Here is a 17,684-nt window from a genome sequence, read left to right on the forward strand (position 1 = left end):
TTAAGGTGGATGAATCCCCAGGGCCAGATGGGATCTACCCCAGAGTACTGATGGAGGCAAGGGAGGAGATTGCTGGGGCCTTGACAGAAATCTTTGTATCCTCACTGGCTACGGGTGAGGTCCCAGAGGACTGGAGAATGGCCAATGTTGTTCCATTGTTTAAGAAGAGTAGCAGGGATAATCCAGGAAATTACAGACCGGTGAGCCTTACGTCAGTGGTAGGGAAATTATTGGAGAAGATTCTTCGTGACAGGATTTACTACCATTTGGAAGCAAATGGGCGTATTAGTGAGAGGCAGCATGGTTTTGTGAAGGGGAGGTCGTGTCTTACTAACTTGATCGAGTTTTTCGAGGAAGTGACAAAGATGATCGACGATGGAAGGGCAGTGGATGTTATATACATGGATTTCAGTAAGGCCTTTGACAAGGTCCCTCATGGCAGACTGGTACAGAAGGTAAAGTCGCTCGGGATCAGAGCTGAGCTGGCAAGTTGGATACAGAATTGGCTTGGTCATAGAAGACAGAGGGTAGCAGTGGAAGGGTGCTTTTCTGAATGGAGAGCTGTGACTAGTGGAGTTCTGCAGGGATCAGTGCTGGGAGCTTTGCTGTTTGTAGTATACATAAATGATTTGGAGGAAAATGTAACTGGGCTAATTAGTAAGTTTGCAGACGACACTAAGGTTTGAGGAGTTGCAGATAGTGAAGAGGATTGTCAAAGGAACAACGGGATATAGATCGGTTGGAGACTTGGGTGGAGAAATGGCAGATGGAGTTTAATCCAGACAAATGCGAGGTAATGCATTGTGGAAGGTCTAATACAGGCAGGAATTATACAGTAAATGGCAGAACCCTTAAGTGCTTTGACGGGCAGAGGGATCTGGGTGTACAGGTCCACAGGTCACCGAAAGTAGCAACGCAGGTGGATAAGGTAGTCAGGAAGGCATATGGCATGCTTGCCTTCATTGGCAGGGGTATTGAGTATAAAAGCTGGGAAGTCATGCTGCAGCTGTATAGAACCTTGGTTAGGCCACACTTGGAATATTGCGTGCAATTCTGGTCACCACATTACCAGAAGGATATGGAGGCGTTGGAGAGGGTGCAGAGGAGGTTTACCAGGATGCTGCCTGGTCTGGAGGTTATTAGCTATGAGGAGAGGTTGGAGAAGCTCGGATTGTTCTCACTAGAGCGACGGAGATTGAGGGGCGACTTGATAGAAGTTTACAAAATTATGAGTGGCATGGACAGAGTAGATAGTCAGAAGCTTTTCCCAGGGTGGAAGAGTCAATTACTAGGGGACATAGATTTAAGGTGAGAGAAGAAAACTATAGAGGAGATGTGCGGAGCAAGTTTTTTACGCAGAGGGTAGTGAGTGTCTGGAATTCGCTGCCAGAGGAGGTGGTGGAAGCAGGTACGATAGTGGTGTTTAAGAGGTAGCTTGACAAATACATGAATAGGATGGGAATAGAGGGATACGGACCCCGGAAGTGCAAAATGTTTTAGTTGACGGGTAATATGATCGGCACAGGCTTGGAGGGCCGAAGGGCCTGTTCCTGTGCTGTACTTTTCTTTGTTCTTTGTTCTTTGGCTCTGGTCAAGTTAATTATTCTTACTCTGGATTGCCTATCGTCCTTTTCCATCATCATCTTAAAATGTACAATACAATGATCACTGTCTCTTAAATGTTCCCCCACTGACACTAGATTTACTTGGCCCACCTCACTTCCAAGAACGAGGTCCAACAGTGTGTCTTTTCTTGTTAGATTGGACACATACTGCTTTAGAAAATTTTCCTGAACACAATATAGGAACTTTTGCCTCTCTCCACCCTTTACTCTGGATAAACAGACTGTGACAGGAAGGGACAGAGAGTACAATTCTATGACTAAATCAGCAGATAAGGCTAAGGCGCTGCAAAATTAAGAGGACAAAATTAAAGGCTCTCTATCTAAACACACGTAGCATTCAAGACAAAACAGATGAACTGATAGCACAATTAGAAATAAATAAGTACGATTTTATAGCCTTACAGAGACATGGCTACAGGATGACATAGATTGGGATCTGAATATTGAAGGGTACGTGACATTTAGGAAGGACAGAAAGTTAAGAAAAGGTGAATATGGATCATCAAAATGTTCGTGAGCAGGTACAGAAAATAACCAAAAAAACAAATGGAATGCTAGCTTTTATATCTAGAGAATTAGAATACAAGGAGTAGAAGTCACACTTCAGCTTTACAAAGCCCTGGGCCAGGATTTTCCAGTCCTGCAGGCAGCGGGCATTGTCACGGACGGGACGGGAAAATTTGGAAAGCAGCCAAAAGTCTATTGACTGTTCACCTGTGAAGAGAAAAGCAAAGTTAATATTTTGGGTCTATGACCTTTCATCAGACCCCCAGATGCTGCCAGACCTATTGAGGTCTGCTTGCATTTTCTATTTTTATTTTAGACTTCCAACATCTGCGGTATTTTGCTTTTGTATTGGATGCAATTCTTCAGTTGAGGCTGAACTATTTACCATACTAGTCATTTCTTCTCTGTGAACCAATGTGCTAACCATGCTTCGAAATTTTTAGTTTCTGAAATTGTATGTAAGCAATTACTGTAAATGTCACAAAAGATTGTATCAGTTCTTAGAGTATGGCTAGCCCTTTTTCTGTGAATGTAAAGAATTGTTGCAAAAGCATAATGCAAAGTGCCCAACACTGAAATACCTCAAAGAGCAGAAATGTCTGGAATTGAAGCACTCATCGTCAGAGCCAGATCAGATGGAATGGACATGTAGTGTATGTGACTGACGATAAAATCCCTAATACGTTCCATGTATTCACAACTTAAACTTGGACACTGCCTGCGGGATAGGCCATGATCAAGGCGCAAAGATTTCTTGAAAGTAAATCTCAGGAAATGTGACACGTCCACCACAAACTGAGAGAAAAGTGCACAAGAAAACTACCTGGGGAGCAATCTGAAGTAGTGACATTGTTTCCTTTGAACAGCAAAGTATACAGGCTGCAAAGAACAAAAGTTAAGCTAGAAAGACTAGGCAGCCCCAACAAAATCAGACAATTCATCTTTGGCTGCGCTGTGGAAAGCCATGCAGGTCTGCAATTGGACTCCACAGCCATGTTAGAATGCACAACAGATGACTCTATGCATGCAAGAAATGGCTAGCTTTGATAACAAAGGAAAACCAACGATGGCAAATGCATTTATGAATGGAACGCCACCACCTGGAAGTTCCCCTCCAAGTCACTCACCATCCTGACTTGGAAATATATCGCCGTTCCTTCACTGTCACGGGGTCAAAATCCTGGAACTCCCTCCCTAACAGCAATGTGGGTGTGCCTACACCACTTGGACTGCAGTGGTTCAAGAAGGCAGTTCCCAACCATCTTCTCAAGGGCAACTAGGGATGGGCAATAAATGCTGACCCAGCCAGCGAAGCCCACATCCCGTGAATGAATTTTTAAAAATGTATATCTGGTAGATGATAAGAAAACCCAGTTGCAGATGTGTTTGTACTTTGTAAGTGCTACCATCTCCAACGTTGATGGTTAAGACTCATTCTCTTCACCAGTTTCCATTTGTATTTATCAAGCATCAGTCTTTGTATTGCAAAGTAGATAGCAACTTCAAGCTGTCAATCATATAGGTAATTCTCCGTCATGTGTTCTGAAGTTCTTAGAGCAAAGCTGTAAATTGGCATAAACTACTTCAAGTTGTTGATAGAATTACAAGTATGTAAGTATTTCGTTACATGTTATAATATCTACGTCTTTTTAAAAAATAGGTCAATCCAACAACAGAGTGTGCCAACGCACTGCTGAAGATGACGTACTGTCCACAATGTCATGGGTTAATTGCTCTTAAACCATGTAAAAATTACTGCCTCAATGTCATGAAGGGTTGCTTGGCCAATCAGGCAGATCTGGACACAGAGTGGAACAATTTTATTGGTGAGTTATTTTTTAAGTTACATGTGCAACCAAGAATCATGTGGTGGTGGAGGGTTGGGGAGCAAGGAAGTGGGTGAGAGAGTGTGGCCCCCTGATCTCAAGCAACAGTAGTATGCTGAGGGCATGTGTGAAACCACAATGAGCACTCACATACATTGGAACATTTCTTTTGCTTATTGTTGTCGGTCATAGCAGCAGGAGAAGGCTTCAATCAGGTCAGGTTAATGCTGGAACTTGTACCAACCTTTTACATAATGCAGGCTGTTCTCCCTCACTAGAAATTCAGGTCTTGTTTATTGTTAGTCTCTGTGTCCTCCTTCTTCTCCTCACACTCCAATCATCAATACCCTCATATATGAGAAACTATCAGAAACTATCAGTCTCTATTGCTGGCAGTGAGAATTTGTATAAAGCCCTTGGGGGTGAAACAATGTAGGCGATTCAGAAAAGGTAAGGGTAAATTTAAAAGCAGTAATAGAAATGTTGAGGCTGTAGAGCAGAGTAAAAATTTGAGTGAAAATAGGCAGAATGGGTCAAAAAGGGTCAGACAGCTTAAGCAGTAGTAACTTTTTTTTAGTCAGTTGGCAGTGCAGAACTTGTGTATTGCTGAAAAAAGAGATATATCAAAGCTTTTCGTCTTGCACTCAACAGGACACTTCGCAAGAATACAGAAAAAGGTGAAAACAATTTATACTGTGTGAGAAGAGAGTGCTGATTGGTAGGCAAATGAATTCTGATGCAGGTGTTGCCATGGAGAATGCACCAGTTAATGGTGACTGACAGTTAACAGCCAAGCATTGTTCGAAATTTAAACCAGGCAGCTTGACTTTGATTGGTCAAGGCATTGCCCTGAGGAATGAGCCAGCAAACAGCTGTCACTTATTTTGTTTGGCTGAAACAGGCATAATGTGTGTACATGTCCTTTCTGTCTGCAAAGAACAGTACCCTCTGTATTAATATATGTAGCTTACAGTACACGCAAATGCACCACACTGTGAGCCTGACTGACAATCTTAAATTGGTTGTCAGCGTAATTCTTAGCACACTCAGGATTGTTCAGTAAATGTTGTCCAATCGGGAATCACATCTAATGTTTGAGCTTTGCAAGCACGGGCTGGTTGGGTACGGTCTGTATCTTGCCCGTTGTGAACAACAGCTGAGACACGCTAAACAAAAATAAAAATACCTGGAAAAACTCAGCAGGTCTGACAGCATCTGCGGAGAGGAACACAGTTAACGTTTCGAGTCCGTATGACTCTTCAACAGAACTAAGTAAAAATAGAAAAAGAGGTGAAATATAAGCTGGTTTAAGGGGGTGGGTGGGACAGGTAGAGCTGGATAGAGGGCCAGTGATAGGTGGAGATAGCCAAAAGATGTCATAGACAAAAGGACAAAGAGGTGTTGAGGTGGTGATATTATCTAAGGAATGTGCTAGTTAAGGGTAGAAAGCAAGACAAGCAAGGTACAGATAGCCCTAGTGGGGGTGGGGTGGGGTGAAGGGAAGGGATCGAAATAGGCTAAATGGTAGAGATAAAACAATAGATGGAAATACATTTAAAAATAAAGGAAATAGGTGGGAAAAGAAAAATCTATATAAATTATTGGGAAAAAAAGGGGGATTGGAAAGGGGATGGGGATGGAGGAGAGAGTTCATGATCTAAAGTTGTTGAACTCAATATTCAGTCCGGAAGGCTGTAAAGTGCCTAGTTGGAAGATGAGGTGCTGTTCCTCCAGTTTACGTTGAGCTTCACTGGAACAATGCAGCAGGCCAAGGATGGACATGTGGGCATGAGAGCAGAGTGGCGTGTTGAAATGGCAAGCAACAGGGAGGTCTGGGTCATGCTTGCGGACAGACCGCAGGTGTTCTGCAAAGCGGTCACCCAGTCTGCGTTTGGTCTCTCCAATGTAGAGGAAACCGCATTGGGATAGCGAATGCAGTAGACTAAATTGAGGGAAGTGCAAGTGAAATGCTGCTTCACCTGAAAGGAGTGTTTGGGCCCTTGGACGGTGAGGAGAAGGGAAGTAAAGGGGCAGGTGTTGCACCTTCTGCGGTTGCATGGGAAGGTGCCTTGGGAGGGGGTTGAGGTGTAGGGGGTGATGGAGGAGTAGACCAGGGTGTCCCAGAGGGAACGATCCCTGCGGAATGCCGCCAGGGTGGGTGAAGGGAAGATGTGTTTGGTGGTGGCATCATGCTGCAGTTGGTGGAAATGGCGGAGGATGATCCTTTGAATGCGGAGGCTGGTGGGGTGATAAGTGAGGACAAGGGGGACCCTATTATGGTTCTGGGAGGGAGAGGAAGGTGTGAGGGCGGATGCGCGGGAGATGGGCCAGACACGGTTGAGGGCCCTGTCAACCACCGTGGGTGGAAAACCTCGGTTAAGGAAGAAGGAAGACATGTCAGAGGAACTGTTTTTGAAAGTGGCATCATCAGAACAGATGCGACGGAGGCGAAGGAACTGAGAGAATGGGATGGAGTCCTTACAGGAAGCGGGGTGTGAGGAGCTGTAGTCGAGGTAGCTGTGGGAGTCAGTAGGCTTGTAATGGATATTGGTGGACAGTGTTATCACCAGAAATTGAGACAGAGAGGTCAAGGAAGGGAAGGGAAGTGTCAGAGATAGACCATGTGAAAACGCTGGAGGGGTGGAAATTGGAAGCAAAATTAATAAATTGTTCCAGGTCCAGATGAGAGCATGAAACAGCACCGAAGTTATCATCAATGTACTGGAGAAAGAGTTGTGGGAGGGGGCCGGAGTAGGACTGGAACAAGGAATGTTCCACATACCCCATAAAGAGACAGGCATAACTGGGGCCTATGCGGGTAGCCATAGCCACACCTTTTATTTGGAGGAAGTGAGAGGATTTAAAGGAGAAATTGTTCAGTGTGAGAACAAGTTTAGCCAGACGGAGGAGAGTAGTGGTGGATGGGGATTGTTCGGGCCTCTGTTCGAGGAAGAAGCGGAGAGCCATCAGACCATCCTGGTGGGGGATGGAGGTGTGGAGATTGGACGTCCATGGTGAAGAGGAGGCGGTTGGGGCCAGGGAACTGGAAATTGTTGATATGATGTAGGGTGTCAGCGGAATCACGGATGTAGGTGGGAAGGGCCTGGACAAGGGGAGAGAGAATGGAGTCAAGATAGCAAGAAATGAGTTCGGTGGGGCAGGAACAGGCTGACACGATCGGTCTGCCGGGACAGTTCTGTTTGTGGATTTTGGGTAGGAGGTAGAAGCGGGCCGTCCGAGGTTGGGAGACTATGAGGTTGGAAGCTGTGAAAGGAAGATCTCCAGAGGAGATGAGGTCAGTGACAGTCCTGGAAACAATGGCTTGATGTTCAGTGGTGGGGTCACGGTTCAGGGGGAGGTAGGAGGAAGTGTCGGCGAGTTGACACTCAGCCTCTGCGAGGTAGAGGTCAGTGTGCCAGACAACAACAGCACCACCCTTGTCAGCAGGTTTGATGACAATGTTAGGGTTGGACCTGAGAGAACGGAGTGCAGCAAGTTCAGAGAGAGACAGGTTAGAGTGGGTGAGAGGGTCAGAGAAATTGAGACGACTAATGTCACGCCGACAGTTCTCAATGAAAAGATCAAGAGAAGGTAAGAATCCAGAGGGCGGGGTCCAGGTGGAGGGAGAATATTGGAGGTGGGTAAAAGGATCCGTTGAACGGGGAGAGAACTCCTGCCCAAAGAAGTGAGCACGGAGACGAAGGCGGCGGAAGAAGAGTTCAGCATCGTACCGAGCCCGAAATTCATTGAGGTGAGGGCGTAAGGGTATGAAACTAAGTTCTTTGCTGAGCACTGAACGTTCAGCATCGGAGAGGGGAAGGTCAGGGGGTATGGTGAATACACGACTGGGGCTGGGATTGGAAGACGGGATGGGGACAGAGGGACGGGCAGGGGTGGAGGGTCCTGGATGGGCGTTGGTGTCGATGAGTTGTTGGAGCTTGTGTTCCTTTGCACCTGAAAGAAAGAGACAAAGTTTTTTGTTGAGGCGTCGGATGAGGCGAAGAATAAAATGAAGCTGGGGGCACGCTCAGGTTAGAAATAGGGTGCGGCGGTGCTGCTGGAGGGAGAAGTCAAGTGTGCTCATATGGCGGCGCATGGCACTGAGTGTGGATCTCAGAATGCGACAAGAACAGCAGTCCGAGAAACGTTGTATGTTCCAGAGATATCTGTAATCCTGGGTGGGTTCGAAACATGAGGGATGGAACTTCAGTTGAAGTCCACGTGGGGTAAGTCGGAGATGGAGACAGTATCTGAGGAAGGAAATATGGCTGTGAAAGCAGGTTTTAGTAAACACCTTGTCAAGCACCAAGAGAGAAATGGAAAGCAATGAAGGTGAACAAGGCAAAAGAGAGATACGGAAATCCTGTTGGAGAGAAGAGCAATACTTCTTCAAGTTAGGCATTTCTTGAAGAGAAGTGGCAGTCAATCAAACACAGAGATAAAAGCAAAAAACTGCAGATGGTGGAAATCCAAAACAAAAATGAAAATACCTGGAAAAACTCAGCAAGTCTGGCAGCATCTGCAGAGAGGAGCACGGTTAACGTTTCAAGTCCGTATGACTCTTCAACAGAACTAAGTAAAAATAGAAAAGAGGTGAAATATAAGCTGGTTTAAGGTGGCGGGGGGTGGGGGTGGTGGGACACGTAGAGCTGGATAGAGGGCCAGTGATAGGTGGTGTTGCCAAAAGATGTCATAGACAAAAGGACAAAGAGGTGTTGAAAGTGGTGATATTATCTAAGGAATGTGCTAATTAAGGCTGAGACATGCTGTTTGATATGATCATCCAGTCTTTGGGATGTCCGGCCTACATAACGTCACAACAGCACTGAAACTCATACACCGCATTACTTATTTGTGTGATAGGCAGAACATCTTTTTGGCTTGACAACAGCACCCGGTTGGTGGTGAATACCACTCGTGTTGCTATTGCATTGTTGCAGCGCAAAACAGCTTCACCTGTGGCTCAAATTTTTGTGATACCTTGCCCTTCCATGGCAATCTGAGGTAAACTGGACACTTTTGGGGCCAAAAGTGACGGCCTTGGGCCCACTCAGAGTTACACGATATATAGCCCGAAATGATCTTATCAGGGTAGCCATCAGTCCGCAGATTGTCTTTGATGCACCCTATTTCAGCATCAAGTCTGCTTGGTGAACAAATGGCTTGGGCCCCTTTTACAAGGTTTCTGATAAGGTCAAACCTATTGTGCATGGAACTGTAAGAATCCCACACTTCACACTTATCCACATTATATTGCATCTGCCATGTATTTGCCCACTCACTCAATCTGTCTAAATTGCCTTGAAGCCTCTTAAATGTTACACTTGGTTCCCTCATCCAAATCATTGATATGTATTATGAATAGCTGGGGCCCAAGCACTGATCCACGTGGTACCCCACTAGTCATTGCCTGCTACTCTGAAAAAGACCCATTTATTCCAACTGTCTGTTTATGAAAGGGAAATCATGTTTGACAAACCTACTGGAGTTCTTTGAGGACGTAACTAGCAGAATAGATAAGGGAGAACCAGTGGATGTGGTGTATTTGGATTTTCAGAAGATCCTTTAGCCAGTACCACTATCATCAACACCCCTTTGTCTTTTTATCCATGACATCCCTGGCAATCTCTGCTTTGCCTCCACCTATCACTGGCCTTCTATCCATTTTCACCTGCTCCACCCCCCTTAAACAGTATAAATTTCATCACATTTTTACTTCTCTTTAGCTCTGAGGAAGAGTCATACAGACTCGAAACGTTAACTCTTTTTTTTCCTCTCCACAGATGCTGTCAGACCTGCTGAGTTTTTCCAGCATTTTCTGTTTTTGTTTGTAATATTTCCAAGTTTGCCAACGACGTGAACTTGTTAGGAATGTGAGCGATGGGGAGGGCGTTAAGAGGCTTCAAGGCGATTTAGACAGGTTGAGTGAGTGGACAAATACATGGCAGATGCAGTATAACATGGATAAGTGTGAAATTATCCACTTTGGTAGGAAAAACAGAATGACAGAGTATTATTTAAATGGTGAAAAATTGGGAAATGTTGATGTACAAAGGGACCTGGGTGTCCTTATACACCAATCACTGAAAGCAAGCATGCAGGTGCAGCAAGCAGTTAAGAAGACACATGTTATGTTGGACTTCATTGAGAGAGGACTTGAGTACAAGAGCTAGGATGTCTTACTGCAACTGTATAGGGCCTGAGTGAGACCACATCTGGAGTATTGTGTGCAGTTTTGGTCTCCTAACCTATGAAAGGATATACTTGCCATAGTGGGAGTGGAGCGAAGGTTCACCAGACTGATTCCTGGGATGGCAGGATTGTCGTATGAGAAGAGATTGGGCCGACTAGGCCTGTATTCACTGGAGTTTAGAAGAATGAAAGGAGATCTCATTGAAACGTATGAAATTCTGACAGGGCTGGACAGACTGGATGCAGGGATGAAATTTCCTCTGGCTGGGGGGGTCCAGAACAAGGGGTCACAGTCTCAGGATATGGGGTTGACCATTTAGGACTGAGATGATGAGAAACAAATTCACTCAGAGGGTGGTGAACCTATGGAATTCTCTACCACAGAAGGCTATGGAGGCCAAGTCACTGAATATATTTAGGAAGGAAATAGATTCCTGGGCTCTAAAGGCGTCTATGGGTATGGGGAGAACGCAGGAGTACGGCGTTGAGCTAGAGGATCAGCCATGATCATATTGTATGGCGGAGCAAGCTCGAAGGGCCGAATGACCTACCCTTGCTCCTATCTTCTATGTTTCAAAGACACTCTGTGCCTGATTGAGGGATGCAGCATCGGGAAGAGGGGCCCATTGAGAGCCACTTGCTGTCAACTCCCTTACATATTCTCTCCCATGTTCCTCTACCCGCAAACCCCCTCTTGCTATCACTCACCTGTGGCCTGGGTCCTGGGCCTCGGATGGTTGCTGTTCTGGCAGCAGCCACTCCCTCCTCGATGGTGCTGCCGTTCCAAAGGGTTGCCAGCTTTTAATTAGCCAGCAACTCTTGATAGGCAGGACTTCCGCCCTCCAGGGTCCTGATTCCCGGGAAAAGCCTACTGCTGGCCTGTCAACTGCCTGATTGGCACGTAATACCGGTGTGCCTTCCCAGAAAGAGGTGATGCGTTGGTCTTGTCAGCTGTCCAGGCAACGGCCAAGGACCCCATCGTTGACTGGATTCTGCCCCTACAATCAGTTTGGGTGAAGCTAAGAAGCAACAAGGGACAGGAAATACCTATGGAAGTAGCATATAGGCTCCCTAACAGTAGCTGTAGAGTCAGGTTAAGTGTGAATCGGGAAATTAAAGGTGCATGTAACAAAGGCCATGCAGCAATCGTGGGGGTCCTCAGTTTTCTTACATACTTGGCAAACCAAATTTGTAGTAATCATGTGGAGGAGGAGATCGTGAAATGTATAGATAAGAGTTTTCTAGATCAGTATGTTGAGGGATCAATTAGGGAACAGTCCATTTCAGATCTAATATTGTGCAATGAGAAAAGATTAATTAATAAACTTGTAAATAACCTTTGGAAAGAGTGATCATAATTTGAGAGAATTTTATATTGAATTTGAGAACGACACATTTGAGCCCAAAACTAGGTCTTAAATCTGAACAAGGAAATTACGTAGGGATGAGAGGCGAGTTGCTTAAGTTGATTGGGAAATTATATAGGAACATATGAAATAGGAGTGTGAAATGGGAATATACAAAATAGCACCTTGTAGGGAGTGCAGTACAGGTTTACAAGACTGGTTCCTGGGATGAGAAGATTGTCCTATGAGGAGAGATTGCCAAAACTAGCCCCATTTTCCTTTGAATTTAGAAGAATGAGAGGTAATCTAATTAAAACATGTAAAATCCTTAAGAGGTTTGACAGAATAGATGCTGAGTGAATCTTTCCCCTGGGTGGGGAGGCTAGAACTAGGCGTCAGGGTCTCAGAAAAAAGGGTCAGCCTTTTAGGACTGAGATGAGAAATTTCGTAACTCCAAGGGATGTGAAACTTGGGACTACTCAACCCCAGACAACAGTCGATGCTCAGTCATTAAGTGTATTCAAAACATAGAACAGTATATTTTTGAACTAACTTAAGAAATCAAGTGGTATGATGTAAAGAACAAATCTTTTTATTTCTGTTGGACTGTTGTAAAGAACATATCTTTTTATTTTCTGTTGGACTGGAGATTAAATTACAATGGCTGCAGGTTGAAGGACATGCCCACTGGAACAGGATGAGAGGTATATACAATATTGCAGCCCTAGAACAGAGTGTGCCATGAAAGACAGGATGGTGCTGGAAAAGAGTCCTGGACCAAGGGAGCTGCATGGTAAAATGTTTTAATTGGCTCCTGACCAGGTTTTGTGTGAGAGCAGTGTAATTGAATAGCTCCTAGCCTGAAAGGCATAAGACCTAAAACCTCTTTCTGCTGTGTGTGGAAGATTCCAGTAATTCCACAATAATAGCAAGCTGGCTTTTTCTTCTCATATCTCTATGAACTGCTCTCTTCTTGAAAACCCCTGTAAAGAGGCAAAGGAGAAAAATCACTGTTAGAGACATTGAAAGGCAAGCGCTCAACAGTGAACTAAATACTGAAAGTGCTGGAAGACCAACTTGTGTCATCAACAAAGAACTGAAAGGAATTTGGAAGACATCGATCAAAATCAACCCATCAAATCCTGTACTCCGGAATTCGTGCTATTGAACTGTTTTATCCCCACCTTTAAAATCCATGTTTTTGTGTCTCTTATGTCTTGTATGTATGTGTATAGGGATTTAAGAAGAGGTAGAGTTTAGGTTATAGAGTTAGAAATTAGCAGTTCATATTTCTTTCTTTTGCCACTGGTTAATGACAGTTTGTCCAATAAATAGTTATTTACTTATTAAGTTTACAAACCTGGTGCTCGTATCCTGTTAACCTAAATTAAACAGTTAGGTAGAATTGGGGCAGTCTGGTGGTTTGGTCAAACTTTTCGCATTTGTCGTGGCTCAGGGAGCAGTGGGACTTGATATTACAGTGCGCTATCCCCAGTGAGTCGTGACAATGGGAATAGACCTTCTGAAGGCAATTAAGAATGGGCAACAACCGTAGGACTTGCCAGTGAAGCCCACATCCCAAAAACAACATGAAGAAGGTTGGTAAATGGAGTGGAGATAAAGATCAGCATCAGGTAAGTGCTGCACTGTTGGGGGCCCAGCAGTGAGGCAGTGCTGTGCAGTCAGAGATGCAGTACTGAGGAAGCACCTCACAGTCAGAGGATCTGTACTGAGCAAGCGCTGCATTTTTGGATAGGTCACAGGAGGAAGTACTGCACTGTTGGAGGGGCCATACCAAGAGGTTTGTATATTGTCGGAGGGTCAGTGCTAAGGGAGTGCTGCACTGTTGAATGGCAACACAGAAGATGCACTGCAATTTCAGAGGCCCACACAAAAAGAGTGCTGCACTGTCAGAGAGATCTCACCAAGAGAGTTCTGCACTGTCGGAGTGTCAGTACTGAGGCACTGCTGCACTGTCGGAGGGTCAGTACTGAGGCAGTGCTGCACTGTCGGAGTGTCAGTACTGAGGCAGTGCTGCACTGTCGGAGTGTCAGTACTGAGGCAGTGCTGCACTGTCGGAGGGTCAATACTGAGGGAGTGCTGCACTGTCGGAGGGTCAGTACTGAGGCAGTGCTGCACTGTCGGAGGGTCAGTACTGAGGCAGTGCTGCACTGTCGGAGGGTCAGTACTGAGGCAGTGCTGCACTGTCGGAGGGTCAGTACTGAGGCAGTGCTGCACTGTCGGAGGGTCAGTACTGAGGCAGTGCTGCACTGTCGGAGGGTCAGTACTGAGGCAGTGCTGCACTGTCGGAGGGTCAGTACTGAGGCAGTGCTGCACTGTCGGAGGGTCAGTACTGAGGCAGTGCTGCACTGTCGGAGGGTCAGTACTTAAGGATTGCTGCATTTTCAGAGGGTCAGTACTCAGGGAGCGCTGCAATACTGAAGGGGCTGTATCAAAGGATCACAGCACTGTTGGAGGCGCAGTATTTAGGGAGTGCTACATTCTCGGAGGGGCTGTATTGAGGGAGCGCTGCACTGCCGAAGTGGCATTATTTAGGGAGTGCTGCACTGTTGGAAGGGCAGTACTGAGGGAGCGCTGCACTGCCGAAGTGGCATTATTTAGGGAGTGCTACACTATTGGAAGGGCAGTACTGAGGGAGTGCTGCGCTGTCGGAGGGGCAATACCGAGGGAATGCTGCATTCTCAGAAGGTCCACGACAAGGGATTGCTGCACTGTTGGAGGGACAGTACAGAGGGAGTGCTGCACTGTCAGTGGAGCCAAACCAAGGGAGCACTGCATTGGTGGAGGCATCTATTTAGATGAGGCACTAAGCTGAGGCCTCACCTGCTGTTGAAATGGTACTTAAACATTCCATTACAAACACTGTAGCCAATTTGCACACAGCAAGACTCCACAAGCCGTTAAGCTATTTTTGTGGTTTTAGCTGAGGATGAATGTTTTCAAGGACACTTGGGAGGATTCCCCTGCTGCTTTCAAATGCTGCCATGAATGGTTTCTTTTACATGCACCAAAATTGGCACACAGTTTAATATCTGATCCAAGTGCGCAATGTGAGGCTGGTATTGCGGTTCACTACATGAGCAAAGTTTTGAGTTTGTAACAGTAGGGTTGTTTGGAATGTATAGAGTTAAAAATTAGTTGTTGAATGTAAATTGATTAAAGGAAATACTTCTTTGCAGTGGAGATGCTGTCAGGGGAAATCTGCTCCATTTTTAATACCAAATCATGTTTCAATCAAACAGCATCAGAGATAGATTTTCCAGTTGGTTATATTTGGTTATTGGAAGCACAGTTGGTGTAAACTGGGGCAAGGTCAGCGCTCTATAGATACCCATTTGCTGTTGTGTCTAAATTTGGGATTGGCTGCTTGGTTACAGAAACTCCTCCCGGTTTGTGGGAGAAGGAGCTGCCTTGTTTGCACAATAATGTCACGTCATTCGCATGATTCTGCTGATGATGCTGTTTGCTTTACCCAGCTATACAACCTGTCTATTCACAGTTTCTAGGAACCATCCTTCCATACGGTGCATTAATTGCAGTGTCAGGCTGCTACTACAGTTTGCCTTGTTTTGATAACTGCAACCTCTGATATGTTTGACAACCCTTTCTGACTGCTGTTATTCAGCCCTTTTGTAATCTCCTCCTGCTGAGGTAACTAGGTCAGTTTCATCCGCAGCTTTGTTTCAAACTATTGATGAGCAGTGTGAAGAAGCGAATTAAGTTCATCTTTGAGGACAGAATTGAAGATTTTGAAGTGAAGCAAAGTTGTGGTGTATGGGCATTTTCTGTAATCGCTGTTTCTTTTTACAGATGCGATGTTGATGGTTGCAGAGAGGTTGGAAGGACCGTTCAACATTGAATCAGTCATGGACCCTATCGATGTTAAGATTTCTGATGCAATAATGAACATGCAGGAGAACAGTATGCAGATCTCTCAAAAGGTATATTCATGATTTGGTGCCTGGGTGAATTAATCATTTCTGCTTTTTCGTTAAACAGGGAAATTTTCAGAATGTTGCACGTTTCACCCTGCTCTGCTACCCATGTAGCTCTCAACAAACGCAGCTTAGCAACAACAACAGCCTTTCCATAGGGCAGACTTCCTCTATTTCTTTATTAAAAGTATTTGAGCATTTTAAGTTTTAACAGACTTAAAAAGAATGAGTTATGCCTGCACTCCTCATTGATAAATGTTCATAGCTTGGATCATTAATCACGAAATGTCAGTGCCTTGGCCAAAGTAGAAAAGGCATCTATCCCCATTGGGATCCATCCTAGGTTACTGAGGTCACAATCTCCTAAGCCTCCTTAAATATGGTGGTCGACTGAAGGATTACAAATGTTTCACTCCTGTTTTTAAAAAGGGAGAATAATGAATCCTGCAACTGCAGGTCAATCAGCTGAATGGATGGGGGAGAAAATGATCCAGGGCTAAATTGATACTGAGCCCCAGAAGGCAATATTGGGCAGACAACTCAAAGGTTGGTCAAAGGGGTTGGTTTTAAGGAACATCTTAAAAGAGGAAAGTAAGGTAGAGGCAGAGAGGTATCTGAAGGCAAAGGAACATGATAACAGAATTAGAGGAGCACATGTGTCTCAGAGGGTTGTGGGGCTGGAGTTGAATAGAAACATAGGGCAGAATTTTCCCATTGGGAATGACGCGCAGTGATGTTGGGCAAGCGTCCTGACGTCACTGCGCACCATTGTGATAGTTCGTTGGGCGGGCGTGCGATGATGTCCGATACACCCCTGCCATTAATTAACAGGCTACTTAAGGCCCTTGACTCAGCAATCGATGCTGAGTGTGCTGTGTCAAGTATTATTTTTTTCAAAGTTACTGATACTTGCCTGTGTGATCTGCAATGCTTCAAAACACATCCCAGCTGCTTTGTCTGGACTCTTAACCCTCAGGTCAGCACACTGCAGTGAGGAATCTTTTCTGGGCCTGCAGGTTTCAGGAAGCCTTCCCTTAGACTGGAAATGGAAGCTGAACTGTCCACTGGAGGCAGCTCTTCTGAGGAGAAAGGGAGGGCTAGAATAAGGAGGAGGCCGGGAGTGCACATTCAGCCTCCAGGGGAGCCACCTTTGGAAGGTCAGGCGCAGGCACAAGGGGCACAGGGCCAAGAGGTTGTCCAAGGTGGAAGGGACTGCAGAAGACGCCACTATCCTGCTGCCAGGGTTTACAGGCGGCGAAGCGGCTACCTCAATATGTCTGAGGTGCAGTGCCGAAGGAGGCTCCGTCTCTCAAGGGAGACAGTCAACTATATCTGTCAGATGATTGGAACTGAGATCTCCGCTAACTGTGTGGGTGGACACCCCATGCCAGCGGCTCTAAAGGTCACAGCTGCCCTCAACTTCTATGCCTCTGGCTCCTTCCAGGGCTCGGTGGGTGATTTTTGTGGTGTCTCCCAAGCAGCTGTCCACACTTGTGTCAAGCAGGTTACAGATGCTCTGTTCAGACGGGTATCCACCTTCATCCACTTCCACTGGGACCAGGCCAGCCAGACAGACCGAGCCAGAGGCTTCGTGGCCATTGCTGGCTTCCCCCGTGTCCAGAATGCTATAGACTGTACACATGTGGCCATCAAGGCGCCAGCAGGTGAGGCCGGTGCCTTCGTCAACAGGAAGGGCTTCCACTCCATGAACGTGCAGATAGTGTGATATCACAGGATGCAGATTCTGCAAGTCTGTGCAAGATACCCAGGCAGCTCCCACGACACCTACATCCTCAGACACTCCCAGGTGCCGGGGCTCTTCAGTGCTCCAGCCCTAGCTGGATGGATGGCTGCTGGATGACAAGGGCTATCCCCTCAGAAGGTGGCTCATGACGCCTCTCCGCCATCCAAGAACAGAAGCTGAGGAGCGCTACAAGGGCTGTGGTGGAGAGAACCATCAGTCTTCTCAAGATGCGCTTCCAATGCCTGGACCGCTCAGGGGGCGCACTCCAGTACCCCCCAGATCGTGTCTTAGTGATAGTGGTTGCAAGCTGCGCTCTCCACAATCTTGCGCTGGAAAAGGGGGACGCAGTGAACAATGAAAACGTCGATGCAGTGGCTGCGGCTGCACACGATGAGTCCAGCAGTGAGTCCGAGGATGAACACGCACAGGGAAATGCTGAGGGGTTAAACGCTGACCCAGGCATACTGCAGGGAGGCAGGGACACCTGG

At 46.0% G+C, this 17,684-nt stretch overlaps 1 protein-coding gene across 1 annotated transcript in view; it reads left to right on the forward strand.

Moving 5' to 3' along the window:
* Window positions 1-17,684, forward strand: part of LOC144684024 (glypican-6-like) — a 245,264-nt gene that overhangs the window by 180,199 nt on the left and 47,381 nt on the right. Inside the window, exons 4-5 of the mRNA XM_078547731.1 lie at window positions 3,793-3,958; window positions 15,328-15,458. Of these exons, the coding sequence (XP_078403857.1) occupies window positions 3,793-3,958; window positions 15,328-15,458 (297 nt within the window). The remainder of the gene's footprint in view (window positions 1-3,792; window positions 3,959-15,327; window positions 15,459-17,684) is intronic.

The sequence above is a fragment of the Cetorhinus maximus genome, chromosome 8 (genome assembly GCF_964194155.1).
Source record: "Cetorhinus maximus chromosome 8, sCetMax3.hap1.1, whole genome shotgun sequence".
Taxonomy (NCBI): Eukaryota; Metazoa; Chordata; class Chondrichthyes; order Lamniformes; family Cetorhinidae; genus Cetorhinus; species Cetorhinus maximus.